The sequence below is a fragment of the Symphalangus syndactylus genome, chromosome 10 (assembly GCF_028878055.3).
Source record: "Symphalangus syndactylus isolate Jambi chromosome 10, NHGRI_mSymSyn1-v2.1_pri, whole genome shotgun sequence".
Classification (NCBI taxonomy): Eukaryota; Metazoa; Chordata; class Mammalia; order Primates; family Hylobatidae; genus Symphalangus; species Symphalangus syndactylus.
Genome location: NC_072432.2, coordinates 54,802,570 through 54,827,018, shown reverse-complemented (window position 1 = coordinate 54,827,018; position 24,449 = coordinate 54,802,570). Strand labels below are relative to the sequence as shown.

At 39.7% G+C, this 24,449-nt stretch overlaps 1 protein-coding gene across 1 annotated transcript; it reads right to left on the bottom strand.

Moving 5' to 3' along the window:
* Positions 1-1,821: 1,821 nt before the first annotated feature.
* COQ2 (coenzyme Q2, polyprenyltransferase) lies at positions 1,822-22,248 on the bottom strand. The gene is given in 8 exon segments (XM_055297158.2): positions 1,822-2,365; positions 5,570-5,758; positions 7,849-7,982; positions 10,074-10,159; positions 11,079-11,200; positions 16,368-16,534; positions 21,847-22,137; positions 22,140-22,248. Coding segments are annotated over 8 exon segments (1,263 nt in total). The 3' UTR covers positions 1,822-2,200.
* Positions 22,249-24,449: the final 2,201 nt, after the last annotated feature.

Below are 24,449 nucleotides of genomic sequence, written 5' to 3'. Positions count from 1 at the left end.
ATCCTATCTCCACTCCATCATGAAATTGTGGTAGATAATTGTCTACAGTTTAAAAAGTTCTTTCACATGATTTCTATTGAAAAACTCACAGTGACTTTGAAGCAGAAGAGTAGGGCAAAAGCCCTCCCCGCTGAATAAATTCCCAAGGCAATGCTGGTCATTTCAACTATCACAAACTCCTGGCAATGATCCTTTCAACTCTCCCAGGGACTGATACTCCTGATCTAGATGGATGACTACTGTGTGTCTTTCCAACTCGAGTTGTAAGTCTGTGATTCTAGAGACTAATAATCTACTTCATCATTTTTTCTTTTTTAAAAATCTGTTCCTTACCCATTTATAGTATTTTTTCAGCGTTTCTACTGGGAGAAGGAAGGAAAAATGAAAAAGAACGAAAATAATTCAATTACGTTTAAGCAGCTTTTTGAGAATAAGCTTTTTGAGTGTGTATGAACTAATGTTATGTTCTCTTGTCCCATGGATCACAAAATAGCTGCAGGATTTTTAGTGATTTTAAAATTTGTTCCATTTTTAACTTTCATAAACTAAGGAGAATGTTGTAAAATTGAAGTACATTGTACTCACCCTTCTTTAATTGGAACCAGTGCAATGGGTTAAGATGTTTTAAGCATTTTAAAATATAGGGTCATATCTGTAAGAAAACAGAAATCAACATAGATTTAAACTGTCTATTCTGTTAAAATCAAAGCCAATCATATTTCCTCAAAAGTCGGGTACTATGTTCCTAATTCTTCTCCCCTTCAACTCATTGCTGCTATAGCAAAGTTACAGCTGCAACAACTGACCCAAGTCATTTTCAGTGGCTCAGTATTTGCTGAGTAAACAGTTAAATAATTTTTCCTATGCTTATCAGTGCCTGGTATATGTAAATGATGTTAGCTGCCATCATCATCTTCATCGTCATCATTGTCGTCGCCATCATCATGCAATTTTATATTTACTGCTGCCCACACCCACATATACAAATGACTGTCTGCCCTATAGCCTACTGTCTATGAGAGCAATTTAAATCAAGTAAGGTATATTTTAGGTTGCTAATGTTAAGAGCTGAAGAGAAAAAAAAAAAACAAACAAGAGGATAGAAGTATGGGTGGTATTTGTATGTTAGATTTTTGAAGATGGCCAAGAAAAGCCTCTTAGAGAAGGTGACATTTAAGAAAGGTTCTGCAGTGAAGGAGTAAGACATGATCTGGGGAGAACTTTCCAGACAAAGTGAACAGTAAATGCAAAGGCCCTGGGGTAGGAGTCTGCCCAGCCTGTTTAAGGAACAGTGTGGCCAGTGGGGCTGCAGGTGTGAGTGTGAGAAGTCAGACATGAGGCCAGATCATGGGGGGCCTGGAAGGTGGTAGGACTTTTGTTTTGTACTGAGTGACCTAGGGGGATCCTGGAGGGTTCTGGGGAGAGGAATGACATGACCTTACTCAGGTTTTAAAAGAATTACTCTGGCTACTGTGTTGAGAACATTGTGAAGGTGAGGGCAGGTAAAGGAAAAAACAGTAAACATTTAAATATCACTATCCTATAAACTATAATGGGATAAGATAAAAAAGATACAGACAGAAAATCAAGGTAGTCTCTGGTGACTGCCCACTTGTTTGTTCTGGTCACTGTAACTGCACACAGAGACCAAATCTCCCAAATAAAAGTCAGGCTTGGTAAACAGTGGTACGTGTGGCTATAATAGCTAAATACTTCTATTTGCTTATTTAAATTCTCCTAAAACATAAAAAAACAGAATTGGTTTCCTAAATTACAGTTTTTGGCAGTGACTACAGGTCACAATAAAGAACAGTAAGCCCCAACTTTCCATAGCTTTTATTTTTCCCTAAAAAAAAAGAGTCCATTTTCTTATACAGACATTCATTTATGTAAGACCCACATCAGGCTTTTTCTAAAGTGCCAAAACCCGTACAATCCTCATAACTTCAGGTGAGAATTATAATGGGCAGAAGAGTGTATCAACTAAAATACTCAAGGCCATCTCAAATCCTGAAGAGTCCCTGGTTTCTGTGACAAGGGGGAATTTTGCTAGCAAATAATTGAATTAAAATCCAGGTAAATATGCTCTAAATCTTCATCTTCAGGTTCTTAATTCTTTAACATATTGTATCAGATTTTGTATTCAAATCTAATTATATTTTGTAAAAAGCTTTAATCATTCCTAGATAAATTTCATTCATTAATTTTCTATTTTATTCTCTATACTCTTCTTTGTTGTATCTGTCTTCTTCTCTTTCCACAAATTCCCAAAGACAATCCCTAAAAAAACTATTAGTCCCAGTGTTCGGTTGGAGATAAATTTATTCCAACAATCCTCAGGTCTGTGGATGTCTAGAGTGTAAATCTGCAAGACAGGAATACAAAGTTATATTAATACTTAGTCTGGACTTTGGGTCATAACAAACATGTTAACACAGAGGAGAAAACAGCAAATACAAAAAATACAAATATAAAAAATGAAAAATTAGCTGCGCACGGTGGCACATGCCTGTAGTCCCAGCTACTCAAGAGGCTGAAGTGGGCGGATTGCTTGAGGCCAAGAGGTCAAGGCTGCAATAAGCCATGATCACCCTGCTGCACCCTCCTAGCCTGGGTGAGAGAGTGAGACTCTATCTCAAAAAAAAAGAAAAAGAAAAATTTACCATATTTTTCACTTGGAATCATCCAAGCTGTTTCCTAAGAACTTTGGTTGAGGGTTGCATGAATGCTTGTGAGGCAACCCATACTATTTTTAGTTCTAACTATTTAGAAAGTTCTTCCTTATACTGACTTATCTAACATCTGTCTCCCTGCAACTCCTACCCTCCAGTTCTGGTTTTAGTGTCTGGAGCAAAGTTTCTCAATGGAGAACAAGTCCCATTTGGGCAGGACAACTCTGTATAATGCAGGACAATCTGGTGCAGCACAAGATATTGACTGTATCTGGCCATCATCCATATAGTCACCCCTCCTAGTTTATTATGATAACCAAAAATGCCCTCCCACATTTCTAAATCTCTCCTGTTCAGGCACCTACATTTAGGGAAGGGGAGCTAGAGATCTAAATCTGTTGCTAGTAATCTAGAACAAGCGTACTCCTTTTTCCCCATGGTAGCCCTGCAAATACACTAAGGAAGTCTCATGTATGTTCCTATCTTCCTTAGGCATGGGGGACTATTCTTTATTATGTGGTCTGCAGACTTACAATTATCATGAGTTCCTTTCTCTTTAAATACTAAAAGGCTACGTCCATCTTTAAACACTGTATCGAAAACCAGACGGGGAGGCCAGGCGTGGTGGCTCATGCCTGTAATCCCAGCACTTTGGGAGGCTGAGGCTGGTGGATCACTTAAGGCCAAGAGTTCAAGATCAGTCTGGCCAACATGGCAAAACTCTGTCTCTACTAAAAAAATACAAAAATGAGCTGGGCATGATGGCATGTGCCTGTGGTCCCAGCTACTAAGGAGGCTGAGGCACGAGAATCGCTTGAAACCAGGAGGCGGTGGAGGTTGTACTAAGCCAAGATCGTGCCACTTCACTCCAGCCTGGGTGACAGAGGAAAGACTCTGTTTCAAAATAAACAACAACAACAACAACAAAAAACTGGACAGAGGACCATAAATGCGATTTAAAATATAAAGTGGGCTCCAAGTATTTCTTTTTTCTTCCTTTGTTTTTGAGACACAGTTTCCTTCTGTCACCCAGGCTTGAGTGCAGTGGCACCACCTTGACTCACTGTAACCTCTGCCTCCTGGGTTCAAGTGATTCTCCTGCCTCAGCCTCTCGAGTGGCTGGAATTACAGGTGCACACCACCATGCCCAGCTAATTTTTGTATTATTAGTAGAGACAGGGTTTATCCATGTTGGCCAGGCTGATCTTGAACTCCTGACCTCAAGTGATCTGCCCACCTCGGCCTCCCAAAGTGTTGGGATTACAGGCGTGAGCCACTGCGCCTGGCCGAGTATTCCTTATAATATTTGTGATTGTCTTAATAATTTTTGCCTTCCTGTACTATTTAATATTCAGGTGTTTAAATATTAACATATACCCATTATCCAGACCAGACAATCAAATGACAATGTCAGCCCTCATGGAGCTGAGCTATGACCAAAAAGGGATGCTGAGAAATTCTGAAGGGAAAAATGGTGACATCCTGGAGAGTCACCAATTCACATTTTAGTTTTCACAGTGAGGAAAACAGCGGAGGGGACACAGCATATGGTTTACTTTATAGACATCAAATTCTGATTTCCTTCATACCATGTTATGTGAGTCTTGCCTATACTGATAGTAATTGGCAATAATCTGTATAAAATCAGTCATCTAAATACAGCTTCATGAATACCTTCTTTTTTTTGAGATGGAGTCTTGCTCTGTCGCCCAGGCTGAAGTGCAGTGGCACGATCTCAGCTCACTGGAACCTCTGCTTCCTGGGTTCAGGTGATTCTCCCGCCTCAGCCTCCCGAGTAGCTGGGATTACAGGTGCCTGCCACCATACCCAGCTAACTTTTATATTTTTAGTAGAAATGGGGTTTTGCCATGTTGGCCAGGCTGGTCAAACTCCTGACCTCAGGTGATCCACCATGAATACCTTTTTGATTCTGTTTAATGAAAATAACAATAACACTGATATAAAAATATAGTCAATTTGTTAGCAAGTGATTTAATCAAAATTAGATTTAGTTCATTCATTTACAAGTCAACAATGTAGATTCTCAACAAAAGTTTCTGACAGGTAGGGGATGTGGTGTGGGTGAATATCCTGAAATGACAGCTTCCTGCTCTCTACGGGCAGAACTTTGACATGTTCCGCATTTCATGTCTTATCTGGCCTTGGTCTTTATGCCAGCAGAAACCAAATTTATGAATAATTAGTCTACTAACCATCACTAGAAACCCAGATTTTTTTTTTAAAAGCTTTTATCTGTCAGTTTGCTTTTAGAGTAATTCAACTCAAACCACAAGCTTCAGATATCACTGAAATTTTTCCAGACATGAATCAGAAGTAATTCCAGGAAAATCAGAGGGGAAAATTTGGATTTAGGCCTATATTATTTTTAAAAAATAATCTACCTTGGCTGAGGTTGGTAGCTCACACTGGTAATCCCAGCACTTTTGGGAGACCAGGGCAGGAAGATTGCTTGAAGCCAGGAATTTGAGACCAGCCTGGGCAAAATCTCAAGACCCCATTTCTACAAAAAATAAAAAAATTAGCCAGGAATGGTGGTGCATGACTATAGTCCCAGCTACCCAGGATGCTGAGGTGGGAGGATCGCTTCAGCCCAGGAGTTAGAGGTTGCAGTGAGGTGTGATTGCACCACTGCACTCCAGCCTGGATGACAGGCTGGACAACCCTGTTTCAAAAAAAGTATAAAAATAAAATAAAATACTATAGCTAGCTTTCTTATAAGTTGAGGCTGGAGGGCAGGGGGGTCTGTTAAAGGTAGTGCAAGCCAAGCAGATGTTTAAGAAGTTCCTTGCCAGGTAAACACAGAGGGCATATGGTTTAAATAACTTTTATAATTTATACCAATGAAATATGAGGGACAAATAAGAAAAAGGTCAAACCTGGTGAGTCAGATGGGCTCCTACAGCACCCAGGGCAGCGTAGTAGGGAGCAGTCTGTCCACTGTTCACACCCACTAGGCTCAGTGCCCCCAGCATTGCAACACTGAAGCCGCTGAGCCACGGCTTGGTATTTTCTCCGAACCGCAGAGCCGTTGACTTAAGACCAATCAAAACATCATCTCTTTTGTCCTAATATCAGAAAGAAAAGTAAACTGTTTTTTGAGATTTAGTTCACACACCATAAAATTCACATTTTGAAGTATCAGATTTAGTGTTTTTTAGTATATTCACAAGGTTGTGCAACCAATTACCACTAACTACTTTCAGAAGAAATTGTCTTTTAAAGAACATGCAGATATACCATAAGCGGTGAAAGATGACAGTAACTCAGAAACAGGCTGATCAGTAATGAATGTGCAGGCCAATCAAAGCTAAACACCACTCCTAAAATCACCATCCAGCTTCATTTATATATACCATTATATTTGTTATAATCCTATAATGACTTTTAACTATAGTTTTAGTGTTGGGATTAAAATTAAGCTCTAATTCTTCCCATAGCTCCTCTCTACCTCAGAGTTCTCAAATCTCAATAATCTCCTATACATTTTAGTTTCAATCTTGCAAAAGTCACAGATGTAGAAAAATGCTCACTTACCACCTAACCACATCCACTCATTTTCCACTTCTAGCCCAATCTATCCCTTGCCTTTCCTATCAAATCCTGTTTAGGTAGAGCTAGGTCTTGATGATATAGCCACATGTAGCTGCCTGGTTTCTCCCAGCAAGTTTACCTGTAAGCATCTCCATATACTGTTGTAAATAATGATGGTCATGTGGTATCAGTGGCTGCATGCTGAACTCTCTGCACTGACCTACCGGCAGGCAGACAGCAACCTGACAGGCTCTCTTTTGGGGCCCAAATCCAAATAACAATGACTGTGGGTGTTTCTGTTTTTCCTTTCATACTAGAATCACCTTCAGGGTGCAAACTGTGTCTATAGTTACCATGTGAACCACAAAAGTGCCAATGAGTATGTGCTGTTTTCCTGAAGTTGTTAATCTAATTGGAGTACTGGTATCCTAAGCACTCATTCCAGACCTTACTGCAAAAAGTACAGGCATCTTTTCTAACCTGTAAGTCAAGTTTCACTTTGGAAGTAAGACTGATTACAGATCTGCCTTTTCATGATACTACAAATGCAGCAGGGCATAGGGGGTTTAGTGGAAGAAAACCGAATGAAATCCAGACATATTCTTCAAGTAAATGATTGAGAATACATAATCATATTTCAGAAAAATACTGAGAAAAACTTTGTTGAAAAGTTTATAAGTGTATTCTCAGAACATGTACTATCAAATCATCACACTGTATACCTTGAATACGCATAATTTTATTTGTCAATTACTCCTCATTAAAGCTGGGGGAGAGTTTACAAATGTAAAAGAAAAAAATGAGTTTTTAAAATGGAATTTATCAAAAAGGCAATATCAAAAGCTATAAAAATGCATATAATCCTTTAAGTCAATAATACTACTTCTAAAAATTTAACTGAAAAACCCCTATTCAAGAAGTATTAATGATTAGAACAATATTACTTACAATTGTGAAAACTCAGAAACAACTTAAGTAGCCAAAATAGAGAAACTGTGAAATTTTTTTCAATTATGGTACCTGAAATTTATGGCATGTTAAATTGGGGCATGGACTATCTCATAGTCCATAGTCTTAAAGCGACAATGACAAAGAATTGGTAAAAATATGGGAGAATGTCACTAACTGTACCAAGTAAAAAAGTTGCATAATTCAATGATTAGAGGGACAGGAGAATGTAGTGGTTAAAAGCAGTCTCTGAACACGGGTTCGAATCGCAGTTCTGCCACCCACTAACTGTGTGACATGGACAAATACTTCTTCACATATTTCCTCTTCTGTTAAATGAGGATAATGTAAGTACTTTCCTCAAAGGCTGTTGGGGGATTAAGTCTGTAAAGTACTTAAAACAGTGCCTGGCATATAGTAAATACTACTTTATTGCTTGTAAATAAAATAAATGAGTTGAATTTTGGTAAACACACATAAACATAAAAAAAATTTTGTTGGAGCCATGGAACTGTGAATGACTTTCTTTTTAGAAAAAAAAATTCTTCCTCCTTAATTTGGTTCTTAAAGTTCTTAAAAAACAACAACAAATTTTAGAAAAAATGCTTTCTCCTTAATTTGGTTCTTTAAAAACAGCAACAGCTAAACCAAAGTTAAGAAACGATAATTTCTTTACCTGATGGGCATAAATAGTATCATATATTAGTGTCCACATAACTCCAGAAAAATAAAGAGGCAGGCAAACAGATGGATCACAGGAACCCTTGATAGCAGACCATCCAAGTAACGCTCCCCAATTAAATGTCAAGCCTGCAATCAGCAAAACACAAAAAGGGGGAAAGTCTATATGTACTTGAGAATCCTAAAGGGAAGGAGTGGCATCGGAGCACGTTCAGTGCTCCTGGGTATCAGACTCTGTGTGTGCTGCTTTCTGTGGGTTCCTTCCTTAAACCCTTTCAACTCTCGGTGGTAATTATTAGCTCCATTTTACAAAAAAGAAAACAGGCTCAGAGAGGTTAATTAACAACTAAAGTAACAGAGCTAATAAAAAGAATAAAATCCCCTAATTAAGTAAATAGGAGGTTTAAAGAGAAGATTTATCCCACCTAGTATGGTGCACGGCACTACCAATAACAGTAGATGCTGGGACCTGAACTTATATCTATCTGACTCAAAAACCCATGTTCTTTCTGTTACCACTCTGCCTCCCCTATCAGCTACAGAAACATGAATATACATAGGAACACTGATTTATTCCACAAGGGCAACATCTCTGAGGACTGTAAACAAACACCTACATGTTGACAGCTCTCAAATCTCCACTTGCAAGCCTGATAACTCTCCTAAGCTCCAGACTGCATACTGAACCGTCTGCTGGACTTCTCTGCCTGCAAGTTGCTCACGTACCTTAAACTCAATGTGTCCCAGATCTCTCTTCTCAGAAACCCCTTTTCTCCTCCTATATTACCTATTTCCACTCATGTCCCCTCCTTAACTGATTAAGTGCCTCTCCTTTGTGGTCCCATAGCACTCCTGCCTGCCACATTGTACTGCAATGACCTGTTTATCTGTCATCTCCATCTCCACCTCCTTAAAGATGGTCAGTGTGTTTTAGTCATTTTTATTTCCCCAGGCCTGCTGCAATTGCTGGCACAAAGTAAATGTAGGGGTTCGGCAAATGTTTGAAGTAAATATACCAGCTTCTTAATATTATCTTATAGATAGGAAATGCTTATATTGAGAATATAATTTCAAATTTAATAAAGAGAACATTCAATGAGAGGATCTTAGAAAAAGATAAATATTCTACCACAACTTTCCCGCACATCAGGCTCACATCAATTTCTTGAGTTGCTTTTATTTCTTTCATTCACTGAAAAAAATGATTCAAAGAACTAGAATCATTCTAGGAATAGAATAGAAAAGTATGGGAATAGATATTTTTGCAACAGATTCTGATACCTGCTTACCTAACTACCTTTCTTTTCACCAACAAGTATGTATTCAATACCTACACTGTGCCAAGTGCTATGCTAAATGCTGGGCCACAATTTATTAACCGGAGACCATAGCAAGCTCTCAACATATTCTTGGTTGAACTAATGCTGCTGAAATGAGTAAGTGCCGGATTAGAATCCTATGGTAGCCCAGAAGAGACGGTCTAACTTCTTCCTGAGAGGCTTCACAGAATACGAGCTGTCTAAGCTATCACATACACTTTAACCCTTGTTTTCCCGCCACAGAGTGCTTCCTACCCCATTCTCCAAATTCTTCAGGGCATCTAGATCAAACATTTTTTCATGACATATCTAGATTTTTAAAAAAGCATTTCAGAAAGCAATGGCCAGGCGTGATGGCACACATCTATAGTCCCAGCACTTTGGGAAGCCAAGGCAGGCAGATCGCTTGAGCTCAGGGGTTTGAGACCAGCCTGGGCAACATGGCGAAACACTGTCTCTACAAAAAATACAAAAATTAGCCAGGCAGGGTTGCGAATGCCTGTAATCCTAGCTACTCAGGAGGCTGAGGTGGGAGGATCACTTGAGCCTGGGAGGTCAAGGCTGCAGTAAGCTGAGATGGTGCCACTGCACTCCAGCCTGAGCAACAGATCAAGACCCTGTCTCAGAGAAGAAGAGGGGAGAGGAGAGGGTAGGGGAGGGGAGGAGTGGGGGAGAGAGGAGAGGAAAAAAAAATGATGATGATGATAACCCTAATAAATATGGAATATTTCTTAGCTAATAAAAATAGCTAACTGCTCTCCTTTAAAATATGAAAATCTACTATTGGTTAGGAAAATTACATGACTGATTTGTCATTTCATCTTTACCTATTTACCTATCTCTCCATAAAAGTGTAGTTTGCAAGTATCAAAGGAAATACTTTTAGTTATTTTAAGCTCACCCAAGGCTAGTTGAGGCCAGTATGTAATTCTTTTCATTAGTGGGTAGGTGATGACAAGAAGTAAGGATCCTGCTCCCAGAGCTATACTGAAAAGAGGAAAAACGATTAAAGTGATTATTACCACTACCTCTTAGAAACCACGAAATACTTTAAGACAACGACGTAAGTAATACTAATCGGAAAATATATTTTATCTTAAATTATATTTTATGTAAGTTATCTTCCTAGACTTTGACTTTCCCTATTATAAAGGATGAGTAGAAAACTACTTTAAATATTATAAAACAATCAAACAAAATAATAGCTAACACATACAGTACTATCATGTATTAGGCACTATTCTAAGTGAATCACACTTGTTAATTCATTATAATCTTCACAATGACTCTAACCTTCCAAAGGTATTTTCATGTAATTGATGCTATCAGGGCAAGGCATGTAAAGTAACTCTTTTTGTCTTTCTTCTCTCCCATTGAAGCACTTTGTAAACCGCAATCTGATAACACAAAAGTTTCGTTTTGTCTTGTTTAAGAGATATAGGAATGAGTCCTCCCACTTCTTTCTTCAGTCATTGATTACTAACACCACCCTGGGAAAGACATAGTTCCTCTTTTTGCAAAATGAGTATAATCACCTCTGCTTGAAGTCTACTTTAGAGATACTGTCAACATAAATAAAATTATACATATATGTGTGGGTGTATACACACACATCCATGCACACACTTAGAAAACCTATGAAATTGCCTTGTGTCCCTTAGGGAATGTAGTACAAATACTGAAGGTGGTTCAAAACAAATTAAATGTTCATTTCTTAACTCCTTTGGCTGAAAGCATTCTTGAAGCAGATTTAAAAATGTGTGGTGAGTTACTTACACTTGCTAACTTACAGATGCTTAATAAGTAGCAAATGAACAACTTTGTGATAAAGATATTTCATCTTATTCCTACTTTCTCCATTTCAAAGGAGAGATTTTATACATGATGTGGAAAACGTTTAATATACCTGTAGTAATTTAGACACAGAAGAACACCCAGTGCCAAGGTTAGCTGTCCCCCAAGAAAAACAAAGGACTGAAAAGTGGAAATGTCTCCAGCGGCTATTGGACGATTGGCTGTTCTTGTAACCTTCAAACATAAAAACAGACACCTTAGCTTCACGTAATGACTCAATCATTTATTTAAACATTTAATGAAGAGACTGGCCCACGGTAGGCACAAATATGAATGAAGAGAGAAATCAACATTTTAAGTACTGTCAGGAATCAAAACTTCATATTTAAAATAGCTTTGAAAAGAACTAAAAATTCCCATCACTCATCTCTTTTCTCCCATCCCCAGCTCTAAACAAACAAAACAAAGGAACTTCCTGGCTGGGTGCAGTGGCTCAAGCCTGTAATCCCAGCACTTTGGGAGGCTGAGGTGGGAGGATTGTTTGAGGCCATGAGTTCAAGACCAGCCTAGGCAACATAGGGAGGTGCTGTCTCTATTAAAAAAAAAAAAAAAAAAAAAAATTAGCCAGGTATGGTGATGTGTGCCTGTAGCCCCACCTATTGGGGAGGCTGAGGTAGGAGGATTGCTTGAGCCTAGGAGGTTGAAGCTGCAGTGAGTCATGATTGCACCAAGCTCTCCAGCATGGGTGACACAGCAAGACCCTGTGTCAAACAAATAAATAAGAAACAAAGCTATTTAGCTATAACATGTTCAATTTCCACAGAGAAAGCCTAAAATATTTACGAACTGGCACAATCTCAGCTCACTGCAACCTCTGCCTCCCGGGTTCAAGCAATTCTCCTGTCTCAGCCTCCCAAGTAGCTGGGATTACAGGCATCCACCACCACGCCTGCCTAATTTTTTGTATTTTTAGTAAGGACAAGGTTTTATCATATTGGCCAAGCTGGTTTCGAACTCCTGACCTCAAGTGATCCGCCTGCCTCGGCCTCCCAAAATGGCAGGATTATAAGCATGAGCCACGGTGCCCAGCCCTTTTAATCTTAACAGGGTCCTTAACAGATAAAAATTTGTTGATGAAGTGCAAATTCAATTTTTCCTCTTATGGGTTGTGCTTTTCGTATTTCTCACAGCTTTCAAGATTTTAAAATTTTCTTTAGTTTTCAGAAGTTTGACTATAATGTATTGAGGTGAGAATTCTGTGTGTTTATCATGTCTGGAGGTTGCTCGCTTTCTTAAATATGTAGGTTTATGTCTTTTGCTAAATTTGGGGCTTTTATAGCCAATATTTCTTCAACCATTTTTCAGCCCCAACCCCTTTCTCCTGTTTTTCCAAGACTCATGAAACAAATATTAGATCATTTGTTACAGTCCAAAGGTCTTCAATTTTTCAGTCTATTTTCTGTTTTCCAGATGGTGTCATTTCTATTATTCTATCTCCAGTTCACTGATTCCTTCCTCTGTCCCCTCCATTCTGCTGTTGGGCCCATCCACTGAATTATTATTACAATTATTATATCTTTCACTTCTAAAATTTCCATGTGGTTCTCCTTTATATTTTCTATTTCTTTGCTGAGAGGGGTATTTTTCATTTGTTTCAAGCATGTTTGTAATTGCTCACTGAAGCATATTTATGATTGCTGCTTTAAAAATCTTTCTAAGAAATCCTAACATCTCTGCCATCTCAGTGTCGTTCATCTGCTGATCGTCTTTTTTTCACTCAAGTTGAGATTTTCCTAGTTCTTGGTATGACAAATGATTCTTAACTGAAATCTGGACATTTAAGTATTACATCATGAGACTATGAATCTTATTTAAACCTTTTATTTCAGTTGACTTTTTTTGACACTGCTCTGGCAAAAGAAGGGGGTGGGAGATGCTGCCTAATTGCCACCAGCTGGGGTTACAAGCTCACATTCCCAACCTGGTTTCCACTGGCCCCTGCCAAGGGGCTTTTTTTTTTTTTAAATTTTTTTTTATTTTTTTCCTGTCTGTGCCCAATGACATTTCCAGATTTCTGGCTTCTTCAGTTCCAAGTCTGGGATATATGAAGAAAAACAAAATCTAGCAAATTCTTTGGGTCCTGAGGTCCCTAGCCAGTCTGCCACCTTTTCTCCACAGTCCTCTTATGTTTGTTTTATGTATAATGTCCAGGCGTTTTAGTCATACTTAGTGGAAAGAATAGGGAAAATATATCTATTCCATCTTCCTGGAAGCAGAAGTCAAAATCTATGTAATTAGTTTTAACTCTAGTCAAGAGTGTGGGATGTAAACGTTTAGGGGAGAGTCTGTCTACCAAATAAGATAAAGCAATTCAGAATTTTGCAGTTTGCCTTCAAATATTTAATCTCAAATGTTCACTTATCTAAACAGACCCATGCTTCATAAACTGTTACTAATTTATGGCACTATTTTTCATTTTCTGGAAGGCTTATACTAAGCTAGAAATTTTTTAAAGTGATGAACTACTATTAACATGTTCAAGAATTATCTTGAAGTGATATATGCCAGAAGCCTCATTCATAGAGTGTAGAGAATAAAACTGACCAGGATGTGTGAACCTCCAAATCAAGAAAGTGTGTATCTCGTATGTTTGTTGGTTGCTTGTTATGTCTTCTTTTGAAAAATGTCTGTTCATGTGTGTTGCCTAGTTTTTAATGGGGTTATTTTTTTCTTGTTGTTTGAGCTCCTTGTAGATTCTAGACATTAGCCCTTTGTTGGACGCATTGTTTGTAAATATTTTCTCCCATTCTGTAGGTGGTCTGTTTGTTCTGTTGATTATTTCTTTTGCTATGCAGAAGCTTTTTAGTTTAATTAAGTCTCATTTGTCTATTTTTTTTCTGTTGTGTTTCCTTTTGGGGACTTAGTCAGATATCATTAATCATCAGAGAAATGCAAATTAAAACCACAATGAGATACCATCTTCTACGCCAGTCAGAATGGCTATTAGAAAGTCAAAAAACAGATGTTGGTGAGGATGTGGAGAAAGGGGAACACTTATACACAGTTGGTGGGGCTGTAAATTAGCACAATCTCTATGGAAAACAGCATGGAGATTTCTCAAGAACTAAAAACAGAACCACTAATTCAACAATCCCACTAGTGGGCATCTACCCCCAGGAAAAGAAATCATTTTGCCAAAAAGACACCTGCACTCATACATTTATCACAGCATTATTCACAATAGCAAAGTCGTGGAATCAACCAAAGTGTCCATCAATGGATGACTAGATTAAAAAATGTGGTATATATACACCATGGAATACAAGGCCATAAAAAAGAACAAAATCACGTCATTTGCAGTAACATGGATGGAACTGAAGGCTATTATTCTTAGTGAAATTACTCAGAAAGTCAAAACCACATGTTCTCACTTATAAGTGGGAGTTAAACAATGGGTACACAGAGACATACAGCGTGGAATAATAGACAGTGCAGACTCCAAAAGGTGGGAGGGTGGGAGGGGAGTGGAGGATGAAATACTACCCATTAGGTCATACTACATATGGGTACACTAAAAGCCCAGACTTCACCACTACACACTATATCCATATAACCCGACTGTAACTGTACCCCTAAATCCATAAAGACAAAAACATTTTTAAAGAAAAAAAAAAGGACAGTGTGCATCTCTTGGCAAATTAAGGCATCCCAGTTGTGTCAGAGAAATGCTTTACCATACAGCTCCTGCCACTCTTCTACTACACCCCCTATCCTCCAACCACACGCAGACCATGTAGTTGCTGCTATCAAACACATACTCATCTCACAGCCATGCCTCTGGACCTGCTGTTCCCTCTGTCTAGAGAAACCTTCACCCTCTAGCCCATTCTTTTTTTGCCATCCTATTCTTTCAGAGTTCAAAGGTCACCCTGGCCTGGAAAGTTATCTCTAACCCTCTCTCTTAGGTTGAGGTAAGTGGTCTTCAGCAAGTTCTCTGGTGAACACTATTCTCAAAAGACTTCTACTGTTTTATAATAACTAAACCCTGAATGTCAAGAATGTTGTATTTCATCGATGCAATCCTAGAACCTGCCACTGGGTCTTCCACATAGCAAGTACCAATAAATGTTTTTGAATTAAAAAATATATTAATGGCCAGGTGCGGTGGCTCATGCCTGTAATCCCAGCACTTTGAGGAGCCGAGGCAGGTGGATCACCTGAAGTCGGGAGTTCAAGACCAGCCTGACCAACGTGGAGCAACCCCATCTCTACTAAAAATACAAAATTAGCCGGGCATGGTGGTGCATGCCTGAAACCCCAGTTACTCAGGAGGCTGCGGCAGAAGAATCACTTGAACCTGGGAGGTGGAGGTTGCGGTGAGCCAAGCTCGCACCACTGCACTCCAGGCCTGGGCAACAAGAGTCAAACTCCGTCTCAAACACACACACACACACACACACACACACACGTAACACTATTCTATTAACTAAAAATTATTACAGGTATGCCTTGCGTAAGGAAAATTCAGACTACATAAAAGGTAAACTAGGAGTGATTGTTAACTTCATATAAGTTTATATAAGATTATTCACTTTTTATAATTCAGTGTGGGTTTCTTTTAAAATCAAATTTCAATTGATTATTTACTCAAGCATTTAATGATCTTGTACTAATTATGGCATAGTTGCTAAGATAAAAAGGCAAATAAGATGGCCCCTTTCCTTGAGAAAATAACTGTCTGTTGAAGAACAAAGAAATAATTATACACACGCATCAGAACAGGTACAAAAAAAAATCCAGAGAAAAATAATGCATCAAGTTCTTAACTGAAGTTTTCTCTAGGGGATAAGAGGAGGAGATAAGGATGATTTGCACTTTTCATTGATTACAATTCTATATTATCTACATTTTTCAGAACAAGCATGTATTATTTTTCTAAGGAGAAAAAATTGGTAAAGTTATGTTTTTAAAAGAAACAATGATAGGAAACGCTAACAAGGGCTGCCTTGATTCACTTGATTTACGTAAGAATAGTTAGGGCTCTAAAATGCATCTCAGAGGAAGGGATGACAGATCTTTTGACACTTGAAGGTTCAGGATGGATTTTTCACTTTCACTCCTAACCTTTAACTCCCTCACCCTCAGTCTTCCAAATTCTCAATTCACTTTATAATAATAAATTACACACCTTGCCCCTGGGGCCACTCTTGCGTTGAGAAAGGAAGTATTGTACTCTGCACTTTGCAATACCAGCTATTCAACTGATCCTGGCACTTTCCATGCTGGATTTCTGTGGTCACTGAATGATCTTGTTGCTTTATATGGCATTCAAAAGTGATACCACTATGTTATTCTGCAGAATTGAGAAGAGCCTCTCTATTCCTTTTCAGGATGAAATTACCTTTTTATCATAGTTCTGGTCCCACATGTCATTAATAGTACAGCCTGCTCCACGCATCAGAATAGCTCCAGTGCCAAAGAGGGAGAGCATGTACCAATCTGGAAAACAACCTGGTTCAGCTGCCAAACCAATGCTCCAGGTACATGGGAAATACAGCAGCCAGGTTCCTAAGCAAAAATAAAAAGACAAAAAAGGTACAAATTTAAGTCAGTTAACTGTCTTCATTTGTTTAAACACCACATACCAAAGAAATAAAGAACACTATAAGTAAAAAAAAAAAATGACAAAACCGAGAAAATAAATTTGAACTCGAATCACAAAGGACCTCTTACTATGCAGAGTGCCTAGAAGAAAGAGATCAACTGTCCAATTAAAAAATAGACAAAACACATAATAAAAATTCACATCAAAAGAAATACAAATGGCTCTTATACATATGAAAAGATACTCAGCTTTGAGAAACACACATGAAAACTACATGGAGATAAAAATTTTCACCTATCACTGGCAAAACCCAACATCTGACAACACACTCTAGGGAGCTGAATACTCTTATGTATTTCTAATGGGTTACAAAATGGCCCTACCTTTGTGAAGGACAACTTAAAAATTGTTTATTGTGTGTTTATATGTGTATATATATATATATATATGTACCTACATATAAAACATCCATACATGAATGCTAATATGCTCAAAGACTGTGTCACGAAGAACACACTAGAAACATATAATAATGGTTGCTTCTGGGGAGGGGAACTGCGTGGACAGGAGACAGGGGTAAGAGACTTGCCTTTCACTCTATACCCTGGCACCTTCTGAATATTGTATCATATACACACATTACCTACTCAAAAAAGCTAGCAAAAATTTCCTTTACTATTGTTAGTACAATACACTAAGATGGTCTAGTTTTTTTTTTTTTTTTTTTTGAGACAGCGTCTCATTCTGTCACCCAAGATGGAGTACAATGGCATAATCGTAGCTCACTGTGGCTTCAAACTCCTGAGCTCAAGTGATCCTCCCGCCTCCACCTCCCTAGTAGCTAGAACTACAGGTGCAAGCCACAATGCCCAGGTAATTATGTTGCCCAGACTAGTCCCAAACTCTTGGCCTCAAGTAATCTTCCCACCTTGGCCTTCCAAAGTGCTGGGATTATAATTGTTAGTTTTTTTGTTATTTTGAACTGAGCACTTTGCAGCTACATGTACAAATGGGGTTAGTTCTTAGTACTTAACCAATAAACTAGATGAAATTAAGACAAAAGCAAATAGATTATATAAAAGACTTCAAATATGAACTTTAATATTCTACTTCTAAAAGAAAGTCTTTCAACTGATGTTTGGATATGCTGTCTATTAGATAAATTCTGAGCTTTCTTTCCCTATTGAGGGATACAAGAGAAAAGGGATTTGGGGCTAAAGAAGGTTCAGACCCTGAAGAAAAATGGTCAAATGACTAAAGTCCCTGTAATCATGTTTAAGCTTCACTAAGTTTAAGCTTTATTCATTTAGACATATTTATGAAGCATATACTCTGTGCCAGAACTGTGCTAAGAACTGGGAATACAATGGTGGCTAAGAGAAAGGTGGCTTCTGCCTTCATGCAGCTCGTAAATCAAAAGAAATGCAGTTAAATAAGCAATAACAATAAAAGATCAATCCAGCAACAGGACAAGAACAGGGTCCTACAAAGGCATAAAACAAAACTATCTAAGTTAGTTAGCTAGTTTTGGGAGGAGGGAGAGAGGAATCAGAGGGTCTTTTCCAAAGGGGATCTAAATTTACACAACAGAAAAGTCAAGGAGAAGCCTCAAGCTAAAACCTTGAGAAATGGTCAGTCCAGACCTGAATTCAGGTTGTCCTGGACAGACTCATACTTGGTGTACTCCACAGTAACAATGGCTAACATTTACGGAGTGTTCATAAAGTGTCAGGCAGTGTTCTAAATGCTTTATATGTCTAAACTTATTTAATCTTCAACGACATCTTTATATTAAACTTATTTATTCATATATTTATATTAGAGACAGGGTCTGGCTCTCTTGCCAAGGCTGGAGTGCAGTAACAAGGTCATAGTTCACTACAGCTTCTGACTTCTAGGCTCAAGCAATACTTCTGCCTCAGCCTCCCAAGTAACATCTTTACATAGTAGGTACTGTTAATAACCCTATCTTACAGATGAGGAAACAGATAAACAGAGTGGTTTAAGTAAAACACAGTAGGTTTAACTACTTTCTTTACCCTGGAGCTATGAGTATAGTTCACAAGGGACAGAGGAATAGCTGATCCCATCCTCCTAGGCTAGAGAAGAAAGAATACCTCTTCACAGCTATTATTTCCTGGTACAATTAGAACTGAAGGTTCCACTAAAAAGAAAAAAATTCTAGACAGAAAGACGTGTAACCACCTATAGTGTTTTCTGTCAGGAACAAAACTTCCTTGGCCAAAAATCTGTATTAAAAGTACTGTATTCACTTACTGATAGGAATCTGTAGAGCTCCCCTACAGATGACAAGGGTTCCTACAGTGAAGGGGAAAGTAAGAAGACTTCTCAGTTCTATGTCTGCCACTTGTAAGTTGAGTGACACTAGACAGTAAAGTATCTTGAGGCTTAAGTCTTCGTTTCATCTGTAAATGAGGGAAGAGAACAGCTACCTCACAGAGTCGTTATGAGATGACAATATTAATGATGTTATGACAACAATAATAACAGATACATGGCACTTACTGTACCAGGTGGTTTCACAGAACACTTTTGACTCTCACAACAAGCCTATGAGATAGGCACTATTTTTATTACAACCATTTTACAAATACAGAAACTGATGCAGAAAGGGAGTAATTGTGCCCAAGACCACACAGGTAAAAAAAGGCTAAGGTGGTATTCCAACCCAGACGGTCTGGCTACAGTCTGTGTCCTAAGTCCAATGCTGTCACTCTGTACTCCCTAAATCTCTCCATACACTACAGTTTCACCTGTTCTTTTGTCCCTACTGATTCCTCGCAACATTTTTTTTTTTGTCTTCCATATGACACTTTCATTCCCCATACTTTTCTGTGAAGAAAGACGCAGAGGTAGCAAAGACAAGAGACAAGTAGATTGCAAAAAGAAATGTTTCGTGTAGAAAAGGGAAAAACTCTATGGGAGATGAAATAAAATGAGCAAGTTCTGAGGGGTGATGGACAGATCAAAGACAGATGATCTTTAAGACAACATAATCACCCATAAATGTGGTAAAACAAAAAATTACACTTCCAATTTGGTGGAAAGAGTGCCACCTGCTGAAAATTTCTGGCATAAGGTAGTCAGCCCATTTGAAAGAAACCGTATTGCCTTCTCAAAAACAATGAAACCTACTATTGATCAGTGAAGGTAACAAGATATAACTTCAACAAAGTAAAACAATGAACATACAATTATCCCACAAAATAAGAATTTAAATAAAGAATTATCAAACCTGGAATTCTACTCCTGTCAATTATTGTTTCTGGCGTATGGTAGGGGTTCAAAATACATTTGTTGAGTGAATTCTAACATAGTACTATTTAGTTTTCTGAAAAATTCTGTAATGATCACCTTATTTAGAACCAAACCATGCAGGCTGTTATCTTCCTAACATACACAATCTGTAAGTACAATTTTCTCCATTCCCCACTTCTAAGATAATAATGGCTATTTCTTCAGCACGTATTATGACAGGCACTGTTCTAAGCACTTAACATATATTAATGAATTTTCATGACCTCATAAAGTCCATATTATCATTAATAGTATCTTCATTTTACAGATGAAAAACGGATGCCCAGAGAGGTGAAGTAATTTAACCAAGGTCCCTCAGATGAGCAGGGTGGAGGTTCACATCCGAGAGGTCTGGCTCCAAAGTTTTGCTCATAACCCCTTTGTTGCCTTCTGTTACATGGCGGAAGGTCCAGCCATTAAGATAGAAGCCAGAGGTTTAACTGGGGAAATGGGAATAATGGCAGATGTTCATCTATAAGGCTACACTGCCACTCCATGCCACAGACTCCCAGAACAGAATTACAGTCAGGCTTCAGATTGGAACTGGGCTTGGAAATGTATGCTTCTCAACGTGAATCCGGCCCCAAAACGCATAGGGGTCATACATAGCCACCCAATGATGGCACGGCTGTAACTATCATTCAGTAGGCTTTTATGCTTTGATAGCTGATTGTTATAACTTAGTGCTCTAATCCCAAATAGGTTGTGAATAAATCTAGAATACCAAAAGCAAGGCCTAATTCGGGTCTTGTATGGGCAAAAGTGGAGTAAATATACCTAGGCCTTTGAATACATCTCCATACACTGCAAAGGCAAATGTCATCATCTAGATTGGCTGGAGTTCATCCTTCACTTCTTCCTCCACGCTATCCAGCTTCTTCAGATACGTTCTTATCTAGTCTCGTTTCCCATTTTCCACACCCACCTGGTGTTCCAGGTCAGGCTTGTATTCTTAGTGTTCTAACACTCCACCCTTGGGTCTTTGCAAAAATACTTCCCGCACTAAGATCTCTTCCCTCCTCTGCAAAATCAACTTGTCCTTTGGAGTATAACTTCTTCTCGAAACTTTCCAGCAAGGGATCCACAGTAATTTCTCTTTTTCCTGTAGCACTTCCTATCTGCATCACTCATATTTGATCCATATTTTCCTAGCTCACCAGATAGTCTTTTTTCAACTAGACCAGAGTTCCTTGAAAGCAAAGAGTTTCCATAGCTTTTTCTATCTCTATGGCCGGACAATGTAGTAGGAACTTATTAATTCACTTAACACTACTGGAGAAGCCAATCAATCAACAAGCGCACAAGGTCAGTGGTGAGTGCTATTAAGAAAAATTGCGGATAAAGCGATAGAAAGTGAGGTTGGTAGGAGTTAATTAAAATAGGAAGGTTAGGGAAATCTTCCTGTCGGGAGCGATTGTGAGCTGACAAGCAATCCGTAAGCGCTGTCCCTGCTGCGTTCAAATGAATTAAATCTTTGCCTTATGGGTGATGCAGGTAAAAGAGCTCCGACTCAGCATCAAAACAGAGTTCTTCAGGTCTGGCTCTGACGAGGAGCCTTAGTTTCCTCAGCGTCTTAACTGTCTTAATTATTGTCTTTGTGGGCCTTATAAGATTGCGGAGAGGATCAAACATTCTAATAAATGAAGGAGGGCCACGAGAACGGAACCTTCCGCTTGAGTCACCATTTAAACAATTATTTGTGGAATGAGAATTATCTTGCCCGCTTCAGGTGCTCAGGATGCAGACAGACGTGAAACTGGCGGGTCCTTTAGGAGACTGTCCCGACTGCGTGTCCCGAGGTGACTCGCCCCAGAGCGCACGGCAGCCGGCAGCCAAGCCCAAGCTTTCAGGCTCTCATTTCCATCACGCCCCGGCCGGCCGCCGCGGACAGCTCCGCGGAGCCGACTCGGAGGCTGCTACTTGCAAATTCCCGGGCTGCCCGCCCGCCCGCACTCACCAATGGGCTTGTCCAACCGCATGAGGCGCAAGTACGGCTGCAGGGGGCGGGGCGCAGAGTCCACCACCGCCGCCGCCGACAGGCTGAGGTGGCGCCCGCGCGGCTCGGGACAGGCGGAGGGCTGCAAGTCACCACCGTGGGGCGCGCCAGCGGCGCGCGCCACAGCGAAGGAGCGGCCCCGCCAGCCCGGCAGCCACGCCAGTGCCACAGCCCGCAGGCCCCGCGCGAACCCCGCGGCTCGCGAGCCCAGCATGGCGCTGGTGAGGCCGGGACGAGCTCGGATTGACGTCATCCTCGGCAGGCATGCGCAGTGGCATTCGCAGGATGCAATCCAAGTCGGCCAGGCTGGGCCGCGGTGTGGGCAGAACCTTGCCTCATCCTTACTTGTGAAACAGGGGTCATCGTGGTCGCTTACTCTAAGGGAGGAATACTTAATGAAAAAGGAATTTCTATTGGCAAAAAAATCACAGCAAATTTAGTTGTAATTTTTTACAACTCGATCTCAATTGACTTTGTGGTTCCATTATTGGGCCACACTCAGAACGGGGTCTCTGAGGAAAAAAACAAAAAATAGAATCGGGCAACACCTTATTCCATAAAATAGAATAAGTATTCCAAAGGGTCGAGCGGAGGAAGTTGGCTTTATAGACAGAAAAAGGGCTGAAGAAAGCAGAAGCAGAGAACAAAAAGCGGATTGGTCACTTCAAATTACTTTCATTGCGCCGCGGGGACAGGGAAACAACAATAGAGAAATAACGGATTGGTTAACATTAGGTTACTCCAGGTTAAGGACTAAAACAAGAAACTTAATTGTCATGACGATTGCATTTTGAAACGGCCTGGTTGGAAAATTGGCTGTTGTCTCTCTTTCCTGACTTCTCAGAATGTCAGATACAACTTAGTTTTAGTTTGGTGACTTGGAACTTTAGCATGGGTGACTCTTGATTCTCAGTCTGATCTGTTGGGACCTAGTGCAGGAACTTAGTTCAAAACAATGGCCCCCTATAATTTAACCCTATTATCAGCTGTCTCCACAAAATGAATAGTGTTTATTCATATGGAACAGTTGTACCAGGAAAAAAAAAAAATCTTTGAAAAACCTACTGAATCCAAAAGAAGAATTTGCATACACATTTAGCATTTTAAAACAAAAAGGGCACCAAGTGGCCACATACAAGACTGTAAATTAAAATCGCATTCAGGGTTAAGGGATGTTCATTACACAAGTGAAAATTTTAAATTTGACAGCCCTTCAAAGGAGTTTTTGTAATCAGCAGACAACCAACATGTGTGATGATAAGAACCTGAAGCTGAAAAGTCTGGTCAGCACAGAGTCTTGCTCTGTCATCCAGGCTGGAGACCAGTGGAGGGATCACGGCTCACTGCAGCCTCCACCTCTTGGGCTCAATCGATCCTCCCATCTCAGCATTCTAAATATCTGGGACCACAGACACGAGCCACCGTGGCTGGCTAATTTTTTTATTTTTCGTAGAGACGAGGTCTCACTATATTGCCCAGGTTGGTCTTGAACACCTGGGCTAAAGAGATCCTCCTGCCTCAGATGGTCAGCACTCTTACTCATAAGCAACTCTGTATATTGCTGTGTGCCAGGCACTTTACATGTATCAACTCATTTAACCTCTCACTGAGTAACCCTAGGCAAGTGACTCACCTGGATTTTAATATTCTAGGAAGTTGACTTAGTCTTTAGGCTCCTTTCTGTAAAACATGTACAATGATTCTGTGACTTCTTGCACGGCTCAAGTACAGCAAGTTGGATATCTGGCCACTTTGGTGTAATGAGGCGGGGGGTACCTAGCCTTTCTCCTGCCTGCAAAGAATAAAGGCCAACAGGCAGTTTAGTAACACTCCTAGTCATTAGATTGGAGATGATTTAGATCTGACCTACACCTGAAAAGGGTGTAATATCAGTCATGTATTGTATCCATGACTTTCCAGTTTAGGTCCAAACTCTTTGTTTAAAAAAATATATTAAGAATTTCAAGATGGCAACAGCAGGACGTTAAACCAAGTACAACGTCCTTCTTAGCGTAGGCCCTGGGTGACTGCACAGGTACCGCTGATGCTGACCCTGCCCAAAGGTGATTCAATCCTAAGATATTTGGTCCAATTAAAGTGCACAGGAAACTGAGATGGGTACCCACATGTCACTCTGCTAATTTGTAGGACAAGAGAACAGTCACTTAGAGTAACTTTCAGGAGTCTCCTCTAGACTAATGCCAAGGCACAGTACGCCCTTGGGAAAGCCGTTTAACTGCTGCAAACTCTTCAGAAAAGGCAGGGACTAGGCTTTCCCTAAAAGGGCCTGTAAGGCTCTGATTCCTCATTTTGGATTGGGCAGAAACTCGTTTTGTTTTAAACCTATTACCCACAGGAACTGAAATGGTTAATTTTACATGTCAATTTGGCTAGGCCATAGTGCCAAAACGTTTGGTCAAAAATTATTCTGGCCAGGTACTGTGGCTCACACCTGTGATCCCAACACTTTGAGAGGCCAGGGTGAGAGAATTGCTTGAGCCCAGGAACTCAGGACCAGTCTAGGCAACATAGTGAGACCTCATCTCTACTAAAAATTCAAAAAC